Source organism: Urocitellus parryii, chromosome 2 (assembly GCF_045843805.1).
Source record: "Urocitellus parryii isolate mUroPar1 chromosome 2, mUroPar1.hap1, whole genome shotgun sequence".
NCBI classification, from domain to species: Eukaryota; Metazoa; Chordata; class Mammalia; order Rodentia; family Sciuridae; genus Urocitellus; species Urocitellus parryii.
Window position 1 is genome coordinate 62,538,631 of NC_135532.1, and position 27,621 is coordinate 62,566,251.

Genomic DNA, 27,621 nt, shown 5'->3' on the forward strand with positions numbered 1-27,621 from the left:
CTATGGAACTACTGAACCTGGTAACCTCCCAACACATTATTCGAATCAGAAGAGTTGTGGTAGAAGACTAGAAGATCAGTTTAGTTAATATTTAATTCACCAATATTAAATATAGATTTATTACAATCATATTCAAATATAGAATTATAAAATCTATACTTATAAACACAGACTTATACAATCATATCTCAGGATATACATTTTGGACATTATAAAACTAGTTCCATAAATCATATGGAAATATAATGAACCTAGAATAGCCAAAACAATTTTGAAAAATAACAAAATGACACTAGCAACACTACCTTATTTTAAAACTTAATACAAAACTACAGCAATTAAAGTTGATTGGTATTGGTCTAAACATATGTTTAGAACAATATGTCTAAACATATAGGTCAAAGAAAGAGGATAATTTTCAGTAATAAATTGACAAGTCACATATGAAAAGACACAAGGCAATTCACTTGAAAAATGGATACTCTGAAAAAGTATCCATATACAGAAGAAATATGTACTGCAGTCTAAACCCTCACGACATGTAAAATACATTCAAGATGAATCTAAATGTTAAACGTTGGACTATAGATCTTTAATTAAATAATAGGAGAACATCTTTAGGTTAAACATTTTTTAGGTTAACTATCAAAAACAGCCCACAAAAGAATAAATTGACAAGTTTGACTTCACAAAAATCACTGCAAGAGACACTACTACAGAAACAAAAAGTGAACCAGACTGGAGAAATGTTTACAAATCTTATATCCGATAAACCATTAGAGCCAGAAAATACAAAGTACTCTCAAACTTCATTAGAGAAAACTTAATATGGGGCAAATGATTTCAACAATGTTGTCACAAAAGTGGTTGTATGACTGGAAGCTGCTGACTATCACTATTGTTTTAGGGAATACACATTAAAAACATAATGAGAGACACTAAGCCTCTATGAGAAACTCTACTGGGAATGTAAAATTGCACAATTACTTTGGAAACTACTTTTACCTCATCTGACTCAGCCATTCTGCTTCTATCTATTTGCTTATGAAAACTGAAGAGAGTGTATGGATATATACTCTTTATCTATAGATTTTTATAATGACCAATGATTGGAAATAATCCAAATGTTTATTGACAGGTTGTTAGATAAGCAATTGGTGTCTATCTATTCCATGGTATACTTCACAGCATATCATTTTCCTTTCATAAAACAAAGAAATTTTGAGGGATGCAACATCATAGTTCATCATGCAAAGTGCTAAATAATTATGTCCAGCAAAAGAAAGTCTCTTCATAAAGAGTACAGAGACTATAATTTTACCTAATTAAAATTCTTGAAAATCCAAAGAAATCTATTGTGACAGAAATTAGTTAGTTCATTAGTGCCTATGTATGAGGTAAGAATAAAAAAATCAACGAGATAGATGCAAAAAGATATGAGAAAATTTGGGGAGTGATAGTATATTCACTACTTACATTATGTTGATGATTTCATGAGCATATATATGTCAAACTTACCAAACTATACACCTTATATTATATGAGACTTATTGCATATCAATTATTCAACAATAAAATTTAAAAAAGAATATTCAAATGTATTTTACAAATACATTTAATAGAATGATTTAAATTTATATTTAGCTATAAATGTTTTCTCAAAGTCTGAATTCAAACACATACTAATATGTTAAAATTTAGAGAAATTATGAGTTATGCATTAAATTTTCTTAAATTTTGTAATATCTATAAATTATAACCATGGCAAGTTACATATGCTATACCATTTTAAACACAAGGTAAATATATTGCTTAAATAGTTGTACAAATGTAAGCCTAACATACAAAATGACATATATATTTGAGTATATGCATGTTTCTATGTGTGTCTTTACCTTCATAGATCAATACTTGCAAAAATATTAATGGATGATGTTTTAATGTTATAAGCTGTAGAATATTTAATATATTTGTTTTCAAAATCAAACAATTACTCAGCCCAAATTCAAATACTATACTAGCACTGAAATTCATAATAATTTACACAGAATGTTAGCAAAGCACTTTCCCATATTTTTTTCATAAAAAAGAACCTTTTATAAATTTTTATATACCACATTTTGCAGTTTAACTTTTATTGTCAAGATTAATTTTTAAGATAAACACATAAAAAGTGTACTATATATGGAGTACTGATGACATTTATATATATGTATATCTTGTATAATAATTATGTTAAACATATCTAGCTCACCAAATATTTATCATTTCATTATAAATGACTTATAAAACATTCAAAGTTATTTTTTCTAGCTTTTTGAACATTATTGTCTATACTCATATGTACAATAATTTAAGTTTTAAATTACTTATATTTAAGTTTTAAATTACTTATTGGTGATTTTGGTGGTTAATTTGGGGCTTATAACCATTGTCTGTCTTGAAGAGTTAAAAATGTTGTATTTTTTTTAAACTTAGAATATAGCCAGTGAAAGACACCTCTGTGAAAGCAGAAAGCACAAATGGGATAATCATTGAGTTTAGAGCTTGAATGCTCACAAATTGAGCTACTTCATGCATGATATATTTCTATACATCTAAAACCTGGCTATTTCTCTGACTGATTTTGATGGTAAAAAGGCACAAGTCTGCCAAGTATTTGACTTAAAAGTTAACTAAAAAGTGAAAAAAAAAGAGTAATTCTATGCTTCCGTTCAAAGTTAACTTTTAAGGCATAATATTCACAAATAGATTAAGAGAGTGAATCTACCTGTTTTCACTCAGGCACACAGAAAATCAGCTTGAAAATACCTAGTACTTAGATGAAACCTAAGAAGGCTCCGACTTTAGTAACAGAAAACTTTTAGAAATTATTTTCAAAAAAAATTTGTCTTCAGAGTTAATTAATTGAAAATGTCAGTACTTATCAGGAAATAGCCTTCTTTTCAAGTAACTTCTCAATTTCCCTCATGATCACCAGAGTTTCAGGTTTCTAATTCAGACAGGAAAACATGAATCAGAAAAGGAACTATTCCTTAATAATCAATGAAATAAATATTTACTAAAATTTCCCCAGAAGTTTTTTTGTCCATGCTGCCCTGGGAAGATTGTGTAATGTGACTGTACCTAACTAAGTTGAGAGGCATGGATGAAAATGCAAATATCTGGTTTTGATTGGTTAGAATTAGTCATTATCCTCTGATTCAACAGAATGGATTAAAGAGGGAATGGTTTTCAGATAGGTATCACCAAGGAATGCTACAATCATCTTCACTTATCCTAAGTAAATGGTAAAGCTATTAAATATTCCAAATGGATATAGACTTAAACTCTTGATTTTCTACAAGACAATGCATTTAAATGTATACTGTATTGAAATACAACTGTGTAAAACAGAATGAGAAGCAAAGAGTGGATATTTATATAAGTATATGACTTTCACTGTTCTAATATTTATTATGTAAGTGACCCTCTAGTAACAATTTATGATATTATAAATTAAATGCATACATATATATGGTTAAAAATCAGTTAGATTGAAAGATGTATATTACCAAAGGTATTATATTTAAAATGTGTATTTTACCAAATAACTGCAAAAATTGCCTATAAAATTCACAAAATAAATTAAATGCTATCTCTCTGTCTTCCTCCCTTACTATCAACAGCAAGAAAAAAGTAATCTCATTGATTTTCATGAAACTAAACCTTCAAAATTGGTATTTTAAGAAACACAGAGGGATTTTAAAAGTATATCTTTAATTTAGAATACTTGCAGATTTCAAAGAAAATTTCAAAGTAATTACACAGATTTTTTTCACCTAACATAAACCTGGTCTCACTTATAATTAATATCTTACATTAGCATGGAACATATATTTTATCAATGAACAAATACTGTTACATTATTAGTTAAGTCCTTACTTTATTCACATTTCCTCACATTTTTTCTCAAATTAATGTCTTTTTTTTTTTCCCCTGTGGTAGGTTACCATTCAGGATACAGCAAATCCTTTATTTATGTCTTCTTTGACATCTCTTGACTGTGACAGTTATATTAGACTTAATGACTGATGATTTGGAAGTGTATTGGTTCATTATTTTGTAGAATGTCCTTCCATTGAGAGTTTTCTGATTATAATTAGAGTGGGATTATGAATTTTTGCTCTCATTACATCCTATCAAGAAAACACTACCAACATGATGTTTTGCTGTTGATATTTATTTTGATCACTAGGCAATGTAGTGTCTGTCATGTGTCTCCACTAATACTGCTCTTTCCAGCCTTTACCTTCTGTGCTGTCTGAAAGAAAATCTATGCACAGCTCATGCCTAAGGAGTAAGAAGTTGTATCTGTCTTCTGAGGGTAAGATAAACACAGAATGATTTGAAATTATTTTGCAAGGGAAATTTTTCTATCCTATATCATTTATTTACTTATTCAGTAATATATTTATATAGTATCAACAAATTCATTGGATTTTCAGAAAAAGTGTTTCAAAAGAGTAAGGAAAGTTCAGAGGTTTACATTACTTGATAATCTTTCTTAGGCTTACATATATTTTTAACAGTCGCCAAAAACATAGATTTTTATTGCAATCAATTTTTACTGAGACTTTTACAAATATAAATTATTCCTTATTGTCAGCATTTGCTACATTATTGGAACTCTGGTCTTTTCTCCCTCTCCTCAACAAGAAAATCCTGATTGCCTTCTAAAACTTACAGCAATCTAGATTTTAAGATACAAACTTCAAGGTCTATATATAAAATTCTACAAATTATATATCTCATTTGTTGGAACCTTTTACCTCCCTTGGGACTGCGGCCATTATTGGGTGTTGGCTGAGGTGGCCTCATGGATTCTTCCAGAGCATTTCCATATACGTGACCTGGCTGGATTGGCGCACGCGGGCTTTTGACTTTAGCCTCACCTAATGTTTTAACCTGAAATCTGCCTAGGCCCCTAGTGATAGTTATGTAACTGCTTCTTATTGGTTCTCACTACTGTCTCTTCTTACCCCCTCCTATCACTATATAACCTTGTCCCTGACAAATAAAGTTGAGATTGCTGCACCTTCATGGTTGACTCAACTCCCGACTTAGTGTGATTCTTGGCCAGGCTCGGGGGCTGGCTGGGGTCCTGACACCCTCTCGCTCAGATAAGGGAAGCACCAGCTGGTCTCCTGCATTTCCCAAACCTTTGTCGGAGGGTGGTTCCGACATCATTGGCCTAAATAATGTCTTACATGTTTTCCAGTCACCAGAAAGGGCAATTTAATATTTTTTTCAGTATTAAATACATCTCAAAGTGTAAGGGCCCACTGTTCCAAAGGCCAAAGAAACTTATACAAGAATCAATAAAAAAGTAGCTCTGACAGGAAAAGCTACCATTTTACATTTTTACCTGCAAACCCTGTCCCTTTGAAAATCCACTGGGAATAAGGTCAGAAACAAATTCAGAAGTTCTAATTTCCTTAAAATTGTGTTATATGTGTATTCCTTATATATCTATCCTTTGAAGAAAATAGAAAATTGGTTTTTGAACAAAACTATTGATTTCATTCAAACATCCCCTTGACCCACATCCATTCACTGGTGTTAAACTTCCATGACTTTTAGCAATAAACTATGCCCTCATCTTTAGTATGTTATATATTATAACTGTAGACTTAGTCAAATGCATAAATATTTTTCTACTCTTAGTACTTTCTACAGTGTTTAACATAAAATGGCTTGTCATGCAATGCTCAAAGAAATTTTGTTTGTATGTAAAAGGAATTAGCTCATGGTTATAGAAGTTCTAAGGCCTCTAATTTAAGTAATGTAAGGTGTCAATTTGTCCACCAGATCTAGCATAGATATGTTTATTTGGCCATTACATTAACCAATTTTGTGCAGAATATACACTCCTTAAGGTCAGTAGAAAAATGTAATTTACTTTAAAGTAATCTTACTTTGTACCTAACTGTGTTTGATTTTCAGATTTAAATATTCTTTTGTTAAATTCATGGAATTATTATTGCCTTTTGTATATGGATAGGATGATTTGAATTTGAATCATTTCAATAGAAGCAATAGTTTTGTGACTCATTATTGCATCCACTTTTGGCATAATAGTGAAGATGTGTGAAGTACATCACATGGTGTCCTAGAAATATTCAAAATATCTCTGAATACTTTGATTATTTAAATCCTAAAAGGAAACATTCCTCTCAGACTCTAATAGGATAAAGCATGTGTTTGTGATGAGCAAACTATTTACTTTTATTTTGTAATATAATTTCTAGGTCCTTTTGATTTGACTTTCAGAGATATTCTAAAATTCTGCTATGTTAGATACTTAAGAATGAAGATATTATTTCATTGAATAGATTGTTCATTCCTTGGTTTGGACCTCTACGACTTCCTCTATCATAATAACTCTTAAATTTGGTCTTTTTATGCTATCCCATATTTCTTGAATGTTCTGCTTGTGGTTTCTTACCATTATCACTGTGTGGACTATGTTCTTTTCAAAATTATACATTTTACCTTTATTGTCTGATGTCCTATCTTCCAAGTGGTCTACTCTGTTGCTGATGCTTTCATTTAAGCTTTTAATTTGGTTTATTGTTTCTTTAATTTCAAGGATTTCTGTTTGTTTGTTTGTTTTAGAACCTCTATTTCCCTGTTGAGGTGACCTTTTGCTTCTTCTATTTGTTTATGGAGCTCCTTGTCACAGTGATTTTCCACTGCTTGTATTTGCCCTCTTATATCTTCCTTGAGGTCATAGAACATTTTAACCATGTATATCCTGAACTTTTTCTCTGTCATTTTTTCTCCTGTGGCTGCCAATGATTCTAATGATGTAGTATCTTGATTTGTTTGTGGTAATTAATATTATCAAAATGACCATACTGCCAAAAGCACTGTGCAAATTTAATGCAATTCCAATCAAAATCCCAATGGCATTCCTTATAAAAACAGAAAAAGCAATCATGATTTTCATCTGAAAAAATAAGAGACCCAGAAAAGCTAAAGCAATCCTAAGCAGGAAGAGTGAAGCATATGGCATCACTATACCAGACATTGAACTATACTACAGAGTAACAGTAACAAAAACAGCATGGTATTGGAACCAAAACAAACTAGTGAACCAATCGTATAGAACATAGGACACACAGACTAACCCACAAAATTACAATTATCTCATATTACACAAAGGTGCCAAAAACATGCATTGGAAAAAAGATGGCATGTTCAACAAATGGTGCTGGGAAAACTGGAAATCTATATGCAACAAAATAAAATTAAACCCCTATCTCTCACCATGCACAAAACTCAACTCAAAGTGAATCAAAGACCTAGGAATTGAACCAGAGACTCTGTGTCTAATAGAAGAAAAAGTAGGCCCTAATCTTCATCATGTGGGACTAGGCCCCAACTTCCTTAATAAGACTCCTATAGCACAAGAATTAAAACCAAAAATCAATAAATGGGATGGAATCCAACTAAAAATTTTCTTCTCAGCAAAAGAAACAATCTGTGAGGTGAACAGAGAGCCTACATCTTGGGAGCAAATTTTCACCCCTCACACATCAGATAGCACACTAATCTCTAGGGTATATAAAGAACACAAAAAGCTAGGCACCAAAAAAACAAATAACCTGATCAACAAATTGGCCAAGGACCTGAACAGACAATTCTCAGAAGAGAATATTTAATCAATCAACAAATATATGAAAAAAAAGCTCATCATCTCTAGCAATCAGAGAAATACAAATTAAAACTACTCTAAGATATAATTTCACTCCAGTCAGAATGGCAGCTATTATAAAGAAAAACAACAATATGTATTGGCGAAGATATGGGGGAAAAGGTACACTCATACATTGCTGGTGGGACTGCAAATTGGCGCAGCCAATTTGGAAAGCAGTATGGAGATTTTTTGGAAATCTGGGAATGGAACCACCATTTGACCCAGCTATCGCTCTCCTCAGTCTATACCCCCAAAAGTTAAAAACAGCATACTACAGGGACACAGCCATATCAATGTTTATAGCAGCACAATTCACAATAGCTAAACTGTGGAACCAACCTAGATGTCCTTCAGTGGATGAATGGATCAAAAAATGTGGCATATATACACAAAGGAATTTTACTCAGCAATAAAAGAGAACAAAATCATGGCATTTGCAGGTAAATGGATGGGTTTGGAGAAGATAATGCTAAGTGAAGTTAGCCAATCCCAAAAAAACAAATGCTGAATGTTTTCTCTGATGTCAGGAATCTAACTCATAGTGGGGTAGGGAGGGGGAGCATGGGAGGAATAGATGAATTCTAGGTATGGCAGAGGGGTGGGAGGGAAAGGGAGAGGGCTTGGAATTAGCAAGGATGGCGGAATGTGATAGACATCATTATCCAAAGTACGTGCATGAAGACACTAATTGGTGTCAACATACTTTATATACAGAGGTATGAAAAATTGTGCTGTATATGTGTAATAAGAATTGCAATGTATTCCACTGTCATTCTTTTTTTAAAAAATCAATAAAAAGAATGAAAATAATACCAAAATTATAATCTGGTGACTTATTCAAATGGCTATTAAAACATTACTAGTCTTTGATACTTTACTTTAATGGGGAAAAGAAAAGTGAGACAGAAAGGGATAAGTCTAAGAGAATACAATTTCTACTGGCAAACTTTAGCAACAGTAAGTAGGCAATGATTCCAAGGAACAAGGTTGAATTAAAGTTATCTGTGAAGCACTTCCATCTTGACATGCTTAAATATTTTATGCACTAACTTGGGTATTTGTGTCATAGAAAGAAAAATCTGGCAGGTTTGGGCATTTATTTTCTGACAATGTGTTGGGATCATTAGATCTCTACTATCTTACTTGTCAATATGGCCACTTTACCCACTCTGTCTCTTTTCTGGGGCTTCTGTGTTGACAGACACTTTGGTTGTTAGTTTATCAAATAAATCTCCTTTTTACAGTATTTTGATTCCCAAAATATGCTGCTTCATATGTTACCTTCTTAGCTTTCAGCTATCATCATATGTTAAAGCTGAGAGATAATTGGATGAAGACTCCTAACAGTAAAATATAGGTGCCCAAGGGATATTCAAAATACCTAATGGGAAGCAAGAAATAGGTACATGTCAGAAAGAGTAAATCTCTAGCAATCTGAATGCATATGGAGCTCTCAAAGCGAGTTGTGTTTATATAACAATATGGTTGAAGGCCAAAGTAAAGCAAGATAAATGATTTTACATTCTACATACTATACTGTATCTGATGTACAACATGATAAAGTATATAGACACTTTGGAATTAGAATGAGTCTGAAATAATCCTGAGAACACATAGTGAAGCATATGATTAATACAGAAGAATACACAGCATGCAAAATGAACAGATGACAGCATGGCATCTGCTTCCACTTTTACCTTCTAGCATGCAAAGCCATGGAACATTTAAGCAGTTATAAGACTGAGATCATCAATAAAGTAAAATCAAAACTCTTTTAAGAAAGCAAGATTGGTTATGAAATAAATGTTAAGAGATTTTTCCTCAGAAGTTCAAAAATCAAATATGAATGAGTTATTTTGTGGTAAATACATAATTTTCATTCAGTTGCTTGCAAATAACAAGATACACATAGCTTTTTTACAGTCCTGTTAAATCCCACACTATAAACTGCTCAATAACAACAACAACAATGTAGATAATATCCACAAAATAAGTATAATTTATTATTTATTTTGATATAATAATTTACTCACACTAGTTTTATCAACATTCAGTTTTACATGTGTGCACATATACAAACAACACAACCAAACAAGGTTATTTGCAAAAATAATGGAAAGGCAGGTAAATGATGGAAATATACAACTCATTTTTATTTTTCTATTCTTTCTTAATAAATATACAGGTTATTTCAATATCCTGTGAAAATTACTTAAATGTTTTAAAATAGTGGATAATAATTATACATAAAACCAGTCTTTGAAGGCTCAATTTCTTATATTGAGGACAAAATTGTCCATCTTGTAAAAACTCTAAGTTTAAAACTAATATTCTGCTAATGTATTTGCATAATTCATGTCACTTGAATTAAACTAGTAATAAAAATGAAACAATAATTTACTTTTAATTATAATAAAAAACTCTGAAGGGAGTTTAGATGGTAAAGTCTAGGCTGAATATATTGATATATATTTTCTAATATTAAATAAGAACATAAAACATCTCAATGCCTATATGTGACTATTTATTTCATTCAAATGGCTAGCAGTTAGCAGAAGCTATCTTAAAATTCCTTTGCATTGTACCAAGACTTTAATTAACTTCAGTGGCATACAAGCCTTTTTTTTTTCACAAATAAGTTAACTCTTCAGTGTGATTAAAGGTTTGCTATTTGGCAGTTTAATTTTCTAGTCCTCTTTTTAATACCACAACTAGATGGACAGCTTCCTTTATTTAAACAGTATCCTTATCAGTTCTCTACAGGACCTGACACTTTGATAGTAACCTTGCATTTCCATCTCCCACATTTGTTAGAACTCTTAATTCCTTACCCATCAATGAACACAGTATATTTCCAAGAATGTCAGGATAGGAGAAATTAAATAAACTATAAACCAGGAAGAAATTTCTATCAGCAACTTTCTACATAGTGGAAAAGTGCATCTTTTCAAATATACTTCTCCTTCTCTTTATACAACATGATCATAGATTTTTGGCTTGGCTTGCAATTCAAATATGGGTGTATGCATACACATTTAAAATCAGAAGTGTAGCCCTCTTCTGGTTCATTTTCTAGAGAAGAAAACTAGGCTTTGTATATCAAAAAGAATGTTTATATCAAAAGAAAACAAGAGTTATTTTAAGTGTTAAATTTGAAAGTTCATTAAAATTTATATATGCATGTAATTCAGCATATTGCTTTCTAGAACCCAATATAGTAAATAGCACATTGTAGTGATATAATAGAACTTGTTTGCAGGACAAAGACCATCACACACATTAATGTGTTCAAATTATAGAGCACCATTGCTGTCTGAACAAAACAAACATTAGATTGGGAGGAATGATAAACCAAACCTAGGATGAGCCACCATGTAGCAATACAGCAGCCAACTCAAGCTACCTAAAACTATTTTGAGAGCAAGATAAACATATAACATTCAATAAACTCCTGTGTATCCAATACTCTATGAAAGGGAAGAAATATGGTAGAGAAAATACCACTTAATTTTTATTCTGCCATTCATTGTAATATGCTCATTGTCTTTGTCAGGTTCCTTTACCTTACTCACTGGGGTGTATGAAGAATTTTATAGAGTTCTGAAAAACAACTATGTGTCCTCCTATTAATTAAAAACAGATAAAAAATTCTGATTTGCCTCAACATGATTTTATCAATGCAAATTAAGAATATACAATATGTTACTCTAAAAATACTTTTGGTGGTTCTAGCTTCGCACATAACTAGTACAGATAAGTATTTATGTGTAAAATGTCTGATGTTCAAAATAGAATACATCTATACATCTCCAACTTCATAGGTGATGAAAGTAGAAAGATGCAAAACTGTGAGGCCTAATTATTCTTTTCTTCTCTGACTTTATGCTTTTAAGGATCTTCAATAGGATAACCTCAGAACAGCTTTGACTCCATTAAACCAAATGAAAGGCACTACTATAGGTAAATAATATTCTGGGTCTCCTTTATAAATGATTACAACTACAGAAGACAAGCTCTATTGTGTATTGTAAAATGCTCACAATTTTATTTTTACTACCTTGAACAATGCACTACTGAGACTGAGATCCAAATATATTGATTTTACCACTTTTGAGGAAAAATACAGCTTTTTTACTATACTCAGCTTGAATAATTCAGTGATGTGTTAAATTAAGCTTAAAGATTTATGTCATTTTAATTTGCATTCTATTCACTTCAACTTTATTATACATTCTTCTAGTATATAGTATGACCCTCCTGCAATATGAACTCAAAGTTTTTAATAGGATTAGTATTTAATTTAGAAAAACTGATATACCATGTTATAATTGCATATTCTCTGGATTACAAATAAGTTCTGAACTTAAAATTAAAGACATCGACTGTAGAAGAATCCTACTAATAATACACATTGTTGCTTATACGAGCCTTTGCTCTCTACAAATGGATAAGATCACAAGCAGATTTTGGAAAATGGCAAATCAAAGCAAATGGAAAACATTTAAAAGAAAAAATGTGAAATAACTTGTACAGCTAAGTAATAACTAGAAAAGTGCTATGACTCTCATAATTGTATATAAATTTATTTCTACAATGAGCATATAGTATTTGCTTCTTTTCCATTTCTGAATTATAATAATGCATGAAAAATTGAATGGTGCCATTATTAGACAAAGAAGCAATTCTCATATCTCAATAAGTACTCACCATTTTCTTATTATTGACTTATCACTTTGTATATATCCAAAAATATTTTACTTTTTTTATTTTCTCTAAAACAAATAACTTAGTATTTTTTATTTAAAATATTGCTAAATATTCACATTTTAATTATTGTCCATTTTTCTTTAAAATGTTGTTATATTTTGGGGTTATTACACCACTACAATCACTCCTTGGTATTGTACAACCCCCCCAAAATTGAAGTACTAAATGTTTTCTTTATTTCTTACTAAAACCTTCCAATTTCTTGACTCCTTTTTTTTTTCATGCCATTTTCTGAACAAGGAAAGTCAAAGAGTTAAAAAAAAATTGGGTGTTCCCCATGTCTTAGTATACACAAATTTTTATTATAAAAATGTCTTCTAAAGATTACTCTTTCTTTCGCCAAATAAAAGACTATTAAATTCTGTAATCACTGAAACTTGTATCATTAAAAAATTCATTTCAAGATACTTTATTCATTTTTCTTTAATTTCTAAGTGAATGAAATAGCTTAGCTTCAATTGTCCTTTCAAATCTTATATTTGCCAGATTCCATGGGAAAAAGAATATCTGTTTAAATCATTTTAAAGCACTCTGAGCCACCTTCTTTGGACACATTATTTCTATAGCTATTATCCATTCTAGACCAAGTTGATCCTTCTTAGTTCCTCCAAAATCTCAATAACTTTAAACATTAAGAAAATATTCTCAAATAGCTAATCCTTTACTCACCTTCTGGCTCATTTACTTTTTTTCTCTCCCTTTCTGAGATATATTTATTTTTTGCCCTCTTCAAAGTGAAGTCTTCCAGATCAGCTAGTTTGCTAAATAGTCACATATGCAGATACCCTCTATTCTTCTCTTTTTATATAATTGTTCACTTCATCCCTTCTTATGATTTTTATATTACATGTAAAAAAAGGTATACATTTTCACAGCTACAATTTTCCCTATAATACCACGTAAATTGTTTGCTTATCTATCACATTTCTGCAAACTCATAATTAGAAATTTATTAACCACCAGAGATAGATGTGTACAGGAACAAAGGTCAAAGTGGCAGTGGCAGCTGAGAGGCAGCTTTATATCCTGTTTGTCCTCTGCAAAGCAGAGCCAAATCTGGGTCATTCAATTCAGCAGGAAGCTTTGAAACATCTTCCAACCCTGTGTAGCAGGATGCTGAGTGTTTTTTGACCTAGTTTTGCACACAAGAATTCTAAGACTGCCAGGGTATGGAGACTGGGTGTTAGATCTGTGCCTATGTTGCTGGAAGGATCCATAAAAGGTTAGCTTCATGAGTCTTCCAGGTCTCAGAAAATTTAATGTGATAATGTTTGCTACCAGCTTAGTTCAGAAGCAAATACTCTTTTATACTACTTTTCAAAGTTGTAAGCAAATTGAAATTAAATTGAGAAGGACTTAGCAGTCCCCTCAGTTATCCTAAACTTACACAGAGTTTTTCGTGACTTTTGGCCTTGACCTTTCTTAGAGCATTTACTTTAGAAAAATTAGAATTATAAATTTTTCTCTAATCCTTTGAGATATGTGTTAAAAAGCCTTTTGTCTGTTTTATAGCCCAATGATGTTTTTCTCAAGGAACTAAAAGTGATATATATTATATATGTAATATATATTTTATATATATATATATATATATATATATATATATATATATATATATAATAAAGATATATATATCTTTAGAATGTAAACCTCAGGGGAGATCAATTCTTCAGTTTCTGTGGGGCGGAAGGAATTTAGGAAGATATTGCTGCTAGTTTTGAAATTAACCCTATCACAAAGAAATGTGAAAGTTTACTTTTCCTTTTGTAAAATCAATTAAAGCAAACATAAATTATCAGAGTTCTTACTTTGAATCTAGAACTTAAAAATCCTCTCTCTCTTTGTTTCACCAGAGTAAGTCAGAGATTGATTTGTTATTTCTCTTGCTTATTGCAACAGCTTTGAAAAAATGTCTTGCTTACCTGTTTAACTTTGCCTTCTTCAACTTTTTACTTTGTCAAAATATTATTTCAAAATTATGGGGCCAGAAGACAACTAAGTCTTTCATGGCATTTGTGCTTTGATATTCTGAACTCAAAGAATTATGCATCTTCTCTGTTCCAAGAGTCTTCATTTACTGATAATTATATTAATGTTAGCAAAGTACTCTCCATTATAAGCCAAATTCTCAATGAGGACAGATTCCTGCTAGTTATATAGACATTTGGCTCCTTTATCTTATCTTCACAATGCCATCAAGGGCCCAGCTACACTGATAATCAGACTGTATCCTGCCTTTCTTTTCTAATGAAGAATTCAGGCAGAATGAACACATGACAATTCTAAAAACAAACAAATCATCAATTTACACTGTCATTGCTTCTCTCATGATATTTGATTATGTCTTCCCATCTCTTATTAAACTTGAAGAGTTATTATGATTTTTTTAACTAATCCAAGTCTTGATAATGTTCCAGACAGCATATTTCGTGCCTTCTAACTTCCTCAACATTTGTCATTATATCATATTTTCCCCTAATCTAAATTATCTCTTTACTTTGACTGTGAGCTTCTGGAGACCAAAGAAATGACTTATGTGTTAGGTTGTTCTCCTGAGATACAGCTAATACTTCTACATTAAATATCATCCAACAAATGTTTACTAAATTGGCAAAATTATTTGAATGCATTGAATATAATTAGGTTGCAACCAATAAAATACATTGATGTAGTCAATCAGGGGAATAAAATTTGAAAAATTCATGTTCTCAAATCTAAGTATCTTTATTGTCTCTTTCAACTAAGGTTGTTGTGTCTTTATTAAATGTTCTGTGAGAGTTTTTAATATTAATATAACATACTACAAGTATAAATGCTCTTTGAAACCATCATTTCCAAAGGGAAAGACATTTAGAATCTCTTTCCTACCCTAATACTCTAAGCAAGTATGGACATAGATTCTTATTATCTAACAATTAATTATGCTCCCTGCTCCTCTCAAAATTTCAATCCATGGCAATTATCAAGAACACAAGCAACAAAAAATGTTGGGGAGGATGTAGAAAAAAATACATTGTTGGTGGGGCTGCAAATTGGTGCAAACATTATGGAAAGCAATATGTAGATTCCTCAGAAAACATGGAATGGAACCACCATTTGACCCAGCTATCCCACTCCTAGTCATATACCCAAAGGACTTAAAAACAGCATACTACAGTGGCACAGCTACATGACTGTAGCAGATCAACTCACAATAGCTAAACTATGGAACAAACCTAAGTGACCTTAAACAGATGAATGGATAAAGAAAATGTGATATATTATATATACATATATGAATATTACTCAGCCTTAAATAAGAATGAAATGATGTATTTACCAGTAAATTGTAAATGGATGGAGCTGGAGACTATAATCATAAGTGACATAAGCCAATCCCCAAAAAACTAAAGGCTGAATGTTTTCTCTAGTATCCAGATGGCAATTCACAGTAAGCTGGGCAGGGCTAGGGAAGAGTAGAGGTACTTTGGGTTAGATAGAGGGGAGTGAAGGCAAGGAAGGAGCATAAAGGGAGGAAGGATAGCAGAATGAATCAGAGATTATTACCCTATGTGCATATATGATTACATGATTGCTGTGATTCTACATCATATACAATCAGAAGAAGGAGAAGTTATACTCCATTTATGTATGATGTGTCAAAACACATTCTACTGTGATGTATTACTAATTAGAACAAATAAAAAGTTCATTTCATCAACTCTTTTGTTTATTTATATCAGCCTATTTAAATCCTTTGTGGAAGATAGGAACATATATCTCTACATATATACATTTCTGATTTCAGTAACAAATGAAAAGTTAGTCTGAATTTACCCGATTAGAAAATCTTCAACTGAAAAATAAAGTATATAGGCAAAGCTTTTCTCTTATGTTTTCAAAGCTTTACTCAATGGAAATGAGCTAAAATGTATAAAACATCAATATGATGCTTCAAGTGTTTTCCCTTACCTGTATATGCAAATTGGACAAGATCCCAGAGGGCATTGGGGTCTATGCCTTCCATCTTGATCTCCTCTTGCTTGGCTTCACAAACATCACTTGTAAACATGGCAGCAAAATAGTCAGAGACTGAACTCAGAACGAGCCTGAAAGAGTCACAGGATCTAATTTAAGCTGTGATCATAAAGCATGAAAACAATGTGTCAATCAGAATGTATTGCAGAGCACATAATCAATCATCAATCAATAAATCAAATGTATTTTTTTATTGCCTCAGGGTTGTTCTTTTAAAAACTGATTTGGGAAATCTTGCCCTACCTTTTGGTCACAAAACATTCTGCTATATTTTCTTCCATTGTTCTAAATATGTTTTTCCTTTCACATTTAGGCTGTTAATTCTTTTGGATAAAAATCAAGTTTTATTTCTCTCTACATACTGATTCACTTTTTACCACTCTATTTTCCACATTATATTAAGGTGCCACCTCCATCACAAATTCAAGTCCTGAATATATATTTATTGTTTCTGAGATTTCTATTATATTTTTTGGCCATCTACTTGTGCCAATACAATAAACTTTTTTAATACTGTGATTCTATGTCATTATAATTAATAAGGCAATCTTTTTTATTTAGTTTTCTTTTTATTTAAATATTAATGGAGTGTGATTCTTTCATAAGTGAAGTTTCAAAGTATCTAAAGTAAGTTTTTAAAGCTCTTCCCAATAATCAGTATGGAATTCATCTGAGGTACAATTTCAATTTCATCTGAGGTACACTGGTATTTTTAAAATATAAACCAAACAATCCAAAAGCATAACATCTATATCTTGTCTACTTTACTGTCAAATATAAAATCTTTCCCAATATTGAACTATATAGTGTAGGTTAATTCCTATATACTTTTCAGTTTGAGTGGCTTTGTGCATAATATCTTCATTCTAATATTAGTAACTTTATTTTTATTCTAGTAACTTTCAAAAAATATTGCAAATACCACTAAAAAATATTTTAAGGAAATGAAATCTAGCCCAGCAGTACAAGCTATAGTAAAGAAAAATTTCCTAGTGTTGATACTAGTTTGGTTCCAATAAAAGTTAGCTTTTTTTGTTCTTATCATTTATTTTTTGTGATGTAATATGTCCCCCATTTCTAAATATTTAATTTTTTTCTCTTTGTTTTAGGATCTTTCATGATAATATGCATAAAGTAGGGGTTATTTAGTGTTTACTCTGCTTATGATTTTCTGAGCTTCCTAGAGCAGTGGGTAGATTGTCTTTTATCAAATTTAAAACTGTTCTGCAAAGAAATCCTCAAGTTTTAGCACAATTTACTTTCTGATTCTTTCTAGGACTCAAATTATATTTCTGTCTCAACAAAGAGAATGCCTTTCATGCTCTGTGCTTTCTAGTGTCTTGAATTTTCTAAAATCTCATTTATTATTTCTCTTTGCTTTATTTATTATAGCCATTTCCTGTAAATATTTAAATCATTCTTTTGTAGTTACTTTTATGCACTTTTCTGATCGTTTTAACAGCCAGGTCATTTCTAGGTCAATTTTCATCAATTGGTTTTTTTCTTAACAAGTTTTATTCATGTACTGCCAATTTTAACTGTATAACAGGCATTGTTCCATCCTCCCTCTAAATACTAGAAGCTAAAAATAGATCATAATTTTAGTTTCTATGTTTTTTATATAAGAAATCTTTTGATTGTTTTGGTTGTTGTTGGCATATTCACAGTTTTTTTATGGTTTAAAGAAAAATATAATTATTTGGATTTTCTGGTGATTAATTGTTGCTTTAGTGGAAATAAAGAGTTCCCATGTACATTTTCCATCCTAAATGGAAATAAAAATTTTGTACAGATTGTAAAACTCTTGATAATACAGCTTCACCTATAAAGGGAAAATTAAAAACAGGGTTAAAAAACACATGGTTAAGAGTTGTGTTCTTCACAGTTGTTAGAGTTAGCAACTCAAAAACTTCCTTTTTTAAGAGTAGGGTAGAGTAAATTCAGAAAATTTTGAGGATTATCAGCAAAAGATCAGTCAATGACGTATAATAAAAGAAAAGAGAAAACAAAAAGAATATGATGCTGGACTGCAATTGGAGGATATAATATATATATATATATATATATATATATATATATATATTTTTTTTTTTTTCTTTGCTCTTAACATAAAAAGTGTAGAAATTCCTATTTATTTTTCTGTATGAATGTAGTTTAAGGATTTCCTGGAAGAAGAGCAGACCATAGATCAGGAACTTCTGTTGTTCTAGAATTTAAATTTAAATTCAAAACTAATTCAGATGTGTCAAATGAACTAAATGAGAGGCCTACCTCTGCAAGTAAACCAACAATAAACTAAATGCATTTCTTTAGTTTTCCTTTTTCCCCTAAGAATACTCTAAAGGACGTAAAAGAAGAAATGTCAATATCTGTAAGATTTCATGATATTTTAGTAGGAAAAATTTTCTAATTACTTATTTTGCAGTTTTATGTGTTTTAAATGCTTATATTTTGTATAATATAAGTGAAGGGGCCTGGTAAAATTTAATTTAAACAAAAAAGTACATTTCTTCTTTTAAGTAAACAAAATTCCTTAAGTATAAAATTTATGCATTTAAGAAGCTCCTTGTGGGACTTATGATTTTATGTATGTTAATATTAGTGGCTAGAATGGCATCACTCTAGAAATACTTAAATAATCAGTTCCCTATTTATTGTTTGATAACATGCTAATTCTTTACATTCTCAAAGTTTGACAGAATAATTCAACCACAATATTTTCAAATATATATATTACATGCCAGTTAGATAAATCACTGTCAAGTGATCAGCTTTGTCTAAAACACTAAATATAATCTTATATGACACACATATAAACTATGAAAAAAATGGGATAAGTATCTTTCCAGGTGTAAGAAATACATGAACACAAAGTTAACCAGTTCAATTATAACACACAAAATCCACATTTGTGGGAATGAGACATCCTATAGAGCAAAATATTGTGTGACCTATATAATTTAATTTTAAATCATTACATAAATATTCCCCATCTTCTATGACTTATAAAATACTGCTAACTCAGTAATAAAAATGCAGAAAAATTTAGACTGCATTTAGATTTAGTGACACATAAGCTTTGAATTAGATTTTAGAAGAAGGATTTAATGCACAACAAAAATTAATATCTTTATATGTACATATTTGGCTTCCATCAGTGCAAGAAAAGCAGAAGCAAAAACTGCATAATTGAGTGTATTAATGCAAATACTTTGGAAAATCTCTTATTGAAGTCACTGCAAACTTATTTCCTTACAAATCTATTAAACATTGCTAAATTCCATCTCAATTTTTGTGATATTTGACATTGTTGACTTCCCAAACTTTAAATCAATTTTTGGCTAAAGCAGTACAGACTTCTTAGCTTACCTCTGATTCAATGACTTCTCTCTGCTTTTACTACTTGACCCTTTCATTATCATAGGTACTTTTCAGGCCTCTGTACTTTGCCTTAACATTCAATGTCACTGAATCATTTTAAATCTAACTTTGTATCTTAGATACCTGTAGAAATTGCTCATTAGGCATTTAACCTGTCTAAACTAAACTCAAATCTTTATTTCTTTTGTTTACATTTTCCTGTTTTTAAATGGCACACTGCCAACATATCCAACATCCAGAACAGAAATTAGGAAATTAGCATTATGTTTCCTTCTACTTTATTGCCTATGTCAAATGTGACACAAAACCCATTTTTCTTTTTGTAGGGTTTGCTGTTGCTCTCCTTAGGAGGCAGAGCCACATCTCCAGGGGCAATAATGTTAGTACCTAAGAGCAACAAGGCACCTCTTTTCAGAAAAACTGTATTTGGTTTAACAAGAGCTGTCCCAGTCCTTGGAAGTTAACATGATTCTGCTCCTCTCACTTCATCTTTCCCAGCTTTCAACCTCTGTGTGGATTCAAAGGCAATGACTGCTAGAACCAAAGTATGAAGGGCTGCCCCCTGGCTTCAGGGTGTGACAAACAGCAGCAAGTCATGCTTCAGAGCCTGGGAAATGAAGATGAAGTAAGGCTCCTTTCTAAATTTGTTCCTTCCTCTGCCCTCTCCTCCTTCACTTTCTTCTAAGGGCACTCACTCTATAAATAAATCATGCACACCTGACTTCCAGACTCAGGGTGTATTAATAGCGAACCTTACTTATGATACCATTTTTCAAAATATTTCTCAGTTCATCTCTTTACATTCCTAGAGCCCTCATTTCATGCCTGGATTAACTAAAACAGCTTCACAGATCATTGACTTGTTTCTGCTGGGCTTACTTTTCATGCATTTGTTAAAGTTGCACCATATTTCAAAGATATCTTTCAAAATTATGATAGTCTATCTCCTGTGATTGCTAAAAGCATTACTTTTCTATCTTGGATTACCTGATTTGAGATTCTGTCTTCACTGTTTTTGACTGTATATGATAATGGGTGAAACTCTTTAATTTTTCCATGATACAGTTTTCTGTACTATAAGAAAATATGGGGAAAATTGGGGTTTCCCTTTCCTTTAAGACACATGTAAAGTACTTTAAACAGCCTGGTTTGTAATCAACACTGGGCATATTAATAAGCATTATCATTTTTATCATGTTACCATAATATGATAATATTATAATTATTATATGACATATTATAATATGATATAATATTATGATAGTAATTATCATATTATTATTGACTTATTTATGTTACTCCCCTCCTAAAGAATCTATATTAGCTTCTAATTATACTTAGTATTTCAATCCAAACTTCCCTATTGATTTTCAGGGTTTATCTTAATAATCTCCGTCTCACCTTATGGCTTAAGTTCCCACTATTTCCAACATTGACTATTTTACTTTCACTAAATTTCATAAATACAAATGATCTATTTTTCCACAGTACTCTATTTAACATAACACACCAGTTCTTTTTCACTAGGCTGAACTCAAAAGCAATTGTTCTAAAAATCTTTCAAAACACATTATCATGCTGTTATTTTCTTATTTGACTATATCTCACATTTGACATCAGAACCATATATTTTAATTTCCAGTTATTGGCAACTAGAGTAATTTCCACAATTATTTGATAGGTTTTTCTTAACTACTTAAGTATATTGGAAACTCCATGAGGAAAAGCATCATGTTTTATAATCCTTATGCAAAAGGGAAGAGACCAATGCTAATACATGTTAGAAAAATGTTTGTCTTGATCAGTACAAAGAAAGATGCTTTATACTTTGCCCAAAGTCAACAGTATGCATAAGATATCATTAAATGGTTTTCCAAATGACAGGGGAAAATAATATTTTAAACAATTTCAGCTTCTTTAATTGTTACAGTTTAGATGTGAGGTGTCTCCAAAAAGCTCATGCATAAGACAGTTCAGAGGCAAAGTGATTATGAGTATTGTAACCTATTCAGTGTGTTAATCCACTGATGTGTACTAACTGGGCAGTAATTGTAGGCAGGTAGGGCATAACCAGGAGAAGTAGTTCACTGGGGAGATGACTTTAGAGTTTATGTTTTGTCCCTGATGAATGGAGCTCTGTTGTGTACTGAGCTGATTTCCTCTGCAGTGTCCTTTAAGCTATTTTCATATCTATTGGTCACAGAGATGCAAATATGACAGAAACAATAATCAGTTTATTTTCCTGAGGTACAAAGTTATTACAAATTATTCAATTGAGTGAGAGATTTAGAAGGATATTATATTTAATAAAATGGAAGAAATTACTTATTTCTTTTCTTTCAAAAAATTCCATGAGCACAGAAAAGCAATACTACTATCCTGCTCCAGGGCATTAATATCTCAGTTACTTATGAAAGTAATTTCTTTTTATTGCATTTAATATAGTTTAAGTGCTATAAAATAAACCATCTCAGTTACTATTTTTTAGCCAACTATTTCCATTATATTATGGTATTATAAAGAACATTAAAATGGGAAGGGTAGAGTGAAATGAGTTTGACCAATGGGTACTAAGTTACAGTTAGGAATAAAAAGTTCTAATATGCTATTGGACCATAGGGTGTTTATGCTTAAAAAATATATACTGTATATCTCAATAAAGCTAAAGGAGAGAATTTTGAATGCTTTCATCATAAATAAATGATAAATGATTGATGAGACTGTTATGTTTAACTTCACTTAAATAATACATAATCTATACATGTATTAAAACATTGCATAGTGCCCTAATAATTGTACAATTTTGTTTCACTGTCTCACTAAAAAGGTTAAAATAATTTAACTTTATAAATAAATATGTAAACAAAATACTAAAGAAACTTCCTACACAAAACTATTTGTTTGTCTTCTAGGATTAAATCACTAATTTTCCTTATTTTGTTGAGTTCTAGGATATATTGTGCTTGAACCAAAACATGAACTTGTCACTTTCATTCTCCATTCATACTGGACAGGTTACTGACTTTGTAACCAATAAAATAACACATTTTTAGCACATTGTGTTATACTGTTTATTATACTATAGAGCAGTTATTTTACAAGACAATTTTTTTTCAACTAAGGTATTAACTATATTGTGTGTTCTGATTTTTCATATATTCTTGATTAAAAATTGTCCCTCAGGCTTTCTCAAGTATCTTTTATTTATGAGATTTTTTAAACAGAACCAAATGACATATTTTCATTTCTCCACTGGGTAAATATATCACTGAAGATTCTAGGTCAAAAGTGCTTTATTGAAAAAATAAATATACTTTCATATAACACAGATCAAATAATTATTCCTTGGTAAAGGAAACAGTACATGCCTAAAATACAATTAATTCTTTTTCAAATGTTTCTAATAGTTTTGAACAATAATAGTTTTCTTACTCTTTGATAAGAAATGAATTTTACCTCTCACAAAAGTATTAATATTCTACCATTTTAGCCTTTAGAAAATAAATTACTAAGTACCATTAACACTAATACTTTATAAGGAAGCCTAAGGCATCTCTAAGAAAAATTCTTGCTTTTCTTTTACTCTGGTTCTTTCTTTTCTTTTTTCCTTAAACTCAGATACCAGAGAAGTCTTGATTTTCATGGAAAAGTATCTGTTTTGAAACTTATTTTGATAGTGTAGCAGAAAAATTAAAGATCTGTGTTTGAAGTTATGTAGATTTGATTCAATTTTTGATTCTTTCTGTGAAAGAGGGCCCAAGTTATTTAATTCATTAATTTATTTATTATGATTCTGATGATGATTTTTTACCCGGGATTGAACCCAGGGGCGCTTAACCACTGAGCCACATCCCCAGCTCTTTCTTGTATTTTATTTAGAAATAGGTTCTCACTGAATTGCTTAGGTCGTCACTAAGTTGCTAAGGCTGGTTTTGAACTCATGATGCTCCTGCCTCAGCCTTCTGAGCCACTGGTATTATAGGTGTGTGCCACCATAACCAGCAGGTTATTTAATCTGTTACATTTTCTTTCTTTTAAAGTACAAAATAATCCTAATAATACATTAAGGTTTTCTTATGAGCAAAAGCATATTAAAATAATAACTATATTCTTGAAATTATATGGATTATCAACTATGTGGAAATAGAATACAATACATGTAAAAGGCTCAGTGTTTTGTTTATAAAAGAGCATTCTTCTCATCACCATCAAATATAATAATTTTCTTCTCCATTTAAGTTTTCGTTTGATCATAAATTTATTGTATGATTGTTCAAAAGAGTTCAACTGGCCAGATACAGAGGCGCACGCCTGTAATCCCAGCTGTTCAGGAGGCTGGGGCAGGAGTATCATGTGTTCAAAGCCAGCGTCAGCAAAAGTGAAGTGCTAAGCAATTCAGTGAGATCCTGTCTCTTTAATAAAATACAAAATAGGGCTGGGAATGTTGCTCACTGGTCAAGTACCTGGTATTTCCCCCCCTCACACACACAAAAAAGGGGTTCTTTTAATATATATTTTTCCTTTTTTTAAAAAATAAGATAACCTATCCTTTATCCTGCTGCATGGGTCCCATTCTCCAGAATAAACCTGTATATTCTTCCACAGTTTCCATGAACATTATCAATAATATGATTCCCAACTCAGAATATGTTAGCTATGTAAAGATTTGTACATTTATGTCTACTCAATATAGTTACTCTTAATAATGGCTAAAAGTGGGTAAAAATTTCACATTGAATTATACTTATTTCAGTATTTACCTGTATATTATATCACACAAGGATCTGCAAACTCCTTAATTTTCAAACTATTGGAAATTTCAGTGTGTAAATGTTAATATTGATTTGATATTTCTAATTTTCATCCTTTGACATTCCTGGTTACAGGTAGTCCCTCTATTTAAAAATCCACTATATTTGCTATTCAGACATTACATGCAAATATTTGGTTCACTTGTCAGTAATCAATTATACTTGGCTACATGTGAAAAATCTATATTTATCTTAGGATTTCTATGGAGACCAAGATCATGAATGAATTCAAAATTTTGATTGCTTTCCTTGCAAAAAAATATATTACTGTGTTGCCTAACCAAGGCCAGTTATTATTATTTCAGACCTTACCTATTTAAAAACAATACTAGTGACATATTAATATAACAACATAGACATGATATTTTATAAATGAATTGAAAGTTGTGACCTAAATAAAGTTATAAATTCATATACAACATAATCAGCACATGAACAAAGTGTTTCATAATGGGAAGTCCTATAATAGGATAATTTGTTAATCAGAAATTTATTTCAAAGTTTTGAATGATGTGATAATTAATATAAATCAAATATGTGTAATATTTATGAATGAATATTTGCTGACTGCTTATATTAATTTGTGATGTCTTTCTGAAAGATCAGTGGACCTTAAGACAAATTATGTATTTTTACATTATTTGATATTATTATATTTCAAACACACATTTTCCAGTGCTAGTGATTATAATACCATATATAATTTGCCCTAAGATAACACTTGGCTATATTAATCAAAATATGGGAAACTTTTAAAATCCATTTGTTTGTTTTCTACTCGTGATAATTATTTGCTTTAAGCCAATAGCTAGTTTTACATTAGTTACAATTTTTATTGTGCAAATGTTTAAACAAGGCAGTATAATATATCTACAGTTATTCAAAACAGGACTTGCTATTTGTAGTTTTCCCACAAATACTTTTCATATATTTGTTAGTATTTATTTAACTTATAATTCTAAGGATGCCAATTATTTATAATATATTGATAAAATTATAACCATAATGTTGTCTAAAAATTTAGTTGGGAAGACATTAGACTATCAGGCTGAAATGGATCCAACATTCTGGATTCCCACATAAGCAAAGCCCATGTCAGAGTAATTATTTGCTACCAACTGATCTGTAACTAGGCCTTAACCAGTTCATTCCTTCTCTTCTTGTTTCCAGGAACACCTTAGGAAAATTTTCCTTCCAACCCTTTGGCGAGGCTCTGATTGGTAAAATGTTGTCTGTTCAAATAAACTTAACATGCCTCAGTCTATTTTGAAAACAATGTGAAATTTTATGCATAAAGAACAACCACACAACATAATGCTTATAAATGGTTCTAATGAAAAAGAAAATATCAAGTTATGTCTAATAAAATATGACTAGGTAATATGAATTATGTCTCTGCTTTTTTTGGGGAATGGCAATTTTCTTTCTTTTTTTCTATTTGTTCTTTATTTTAAATACATGACAGTAAAGTATATTTTGACATATTTATGTAAACATGGAGTATGTCTTATTCTAATTAGGATCCAAGTCTTATGGCTGTATATGAGGAAATCCATATGTAGCAGAATGAAATTTAACTCCCATCTCTTACCGTGTAAAAAACTCAAAAGTGGATCAAAGACCTAGTCATTAGACCAGAGACTCTGTGTCTTTCCTTTAAAAATAAACATTTTATGTATTACTCTTTTGAGTTGATTATAGGCCCCTTGTCTCCTTAAGCCAAAATACACACACACACACACACACACACACACACACACACACATACACACACATATATATTGCACATATTTCAACACTGACTATTTTTCTCAACAGCAATGAAGAATAATTACTCTCTTGCAAAGGATAATTCAATTTCATAATACTATTTTAAAAATAAAAATGAATAGTATATTATAGAAAGGTTAGACCCTACATGACCTAGATTATTTATTCAGTGTCAAATAGTCTTCACAGACTTGCAGGAGCAAAAAGCAAAAACTTGGGGAAGCAGGGTAGTGGGAGGCATTGCTCGAGGGGCACAGCGTCTGTTGGTGGAGACAGAAGCCTCTGAAAAGAGACAGTCGTGACTGCATAACAATTTCATGTACTTGATGCCACTAACTGTACATGGTTTTACTGATAAAATTTGTATCTTTATTTTGGCACAAAAAATATTTTATCAGGCCAGGAGTTGTGTCACATGTCTGTAATCTCAGCAGCTGGGGAGGCTGAGACAGGAGGATCACAATTTCAAAGACAGCCTCAAAAACAGTAAGGTGCTAAGCAACTCATTGAGACCCTGTCTCTAAATAAAATACAAAATGAGGCTGTGGCTCAGTGGTGAAGTGCCCCTGAGTTCTATCCCCAATACCAAAAAAACAAAAACAAAAAATCCCAACAAATTTCAAAAAAGACATTTGTTCAAACAAAAATAATAATAAACTTGAGAGTTTATGATAAAGTGCAAACATTTATGACAAAACTAGAGCCCAAAAAAAGAAATGAATGTATCCTGTTTGAAGGTTTTTATGGGCTGTGCATGAGGTGGCACAGGAACACGTGAAGATACCGAACAATGAGGTTTGTGCCCTTGCCCTTTCCCAAATGGTCTGCTTGGTGATGTGCTTGTTCAGTGTCAGACAGACCCATGTTCTAAGTGCAGCAGTGACCTGAAGTGAGACAGATTTTGGGGAAACTGGTGAAGCCCAAATAAATAGGCCTGTTTAAAAAAAAAAGGATGATAAAGAAATCATCCAAAAGGCAGGAAAGAAAAGGAGGGACGAAGAATAAATGGTACAGGAGATACAATGTGGCATGTTTAAGCTCAAACATAACAACCACATTAAGTGTGGACAGTCTAAAATTGAACCTAAACTTAAAAAAAAGTTATTTTCCAGGTACTTCCAAATCTTAAATATA

General features: G+C 31.2%; 1 protein-coding gene across 2 annotated transcripts in view; it reads right to left on the reverse strand.

The window, feature by feature from the left end:
- Window positions 1–27,621, reverse strand: part of Klhl1 (kelch like family member 1) — a 392,360-nt gene that overhangs the window by 243,379 nt on the left and 121,360 nt on the right. For both annotated transcript variants that reach the window (XM_077792806.1, XM_077792803.1), the window contains one exon: window positions 16,460–16,596. In XM_077792806.1, the coding sequence (XP_077648932.1) occupies window positions 16,460–16,596 (137 nt within the window). The remainder of the gene's footprint in view (window positions 1–16,459; window positions 16,597–27,621) is intronic.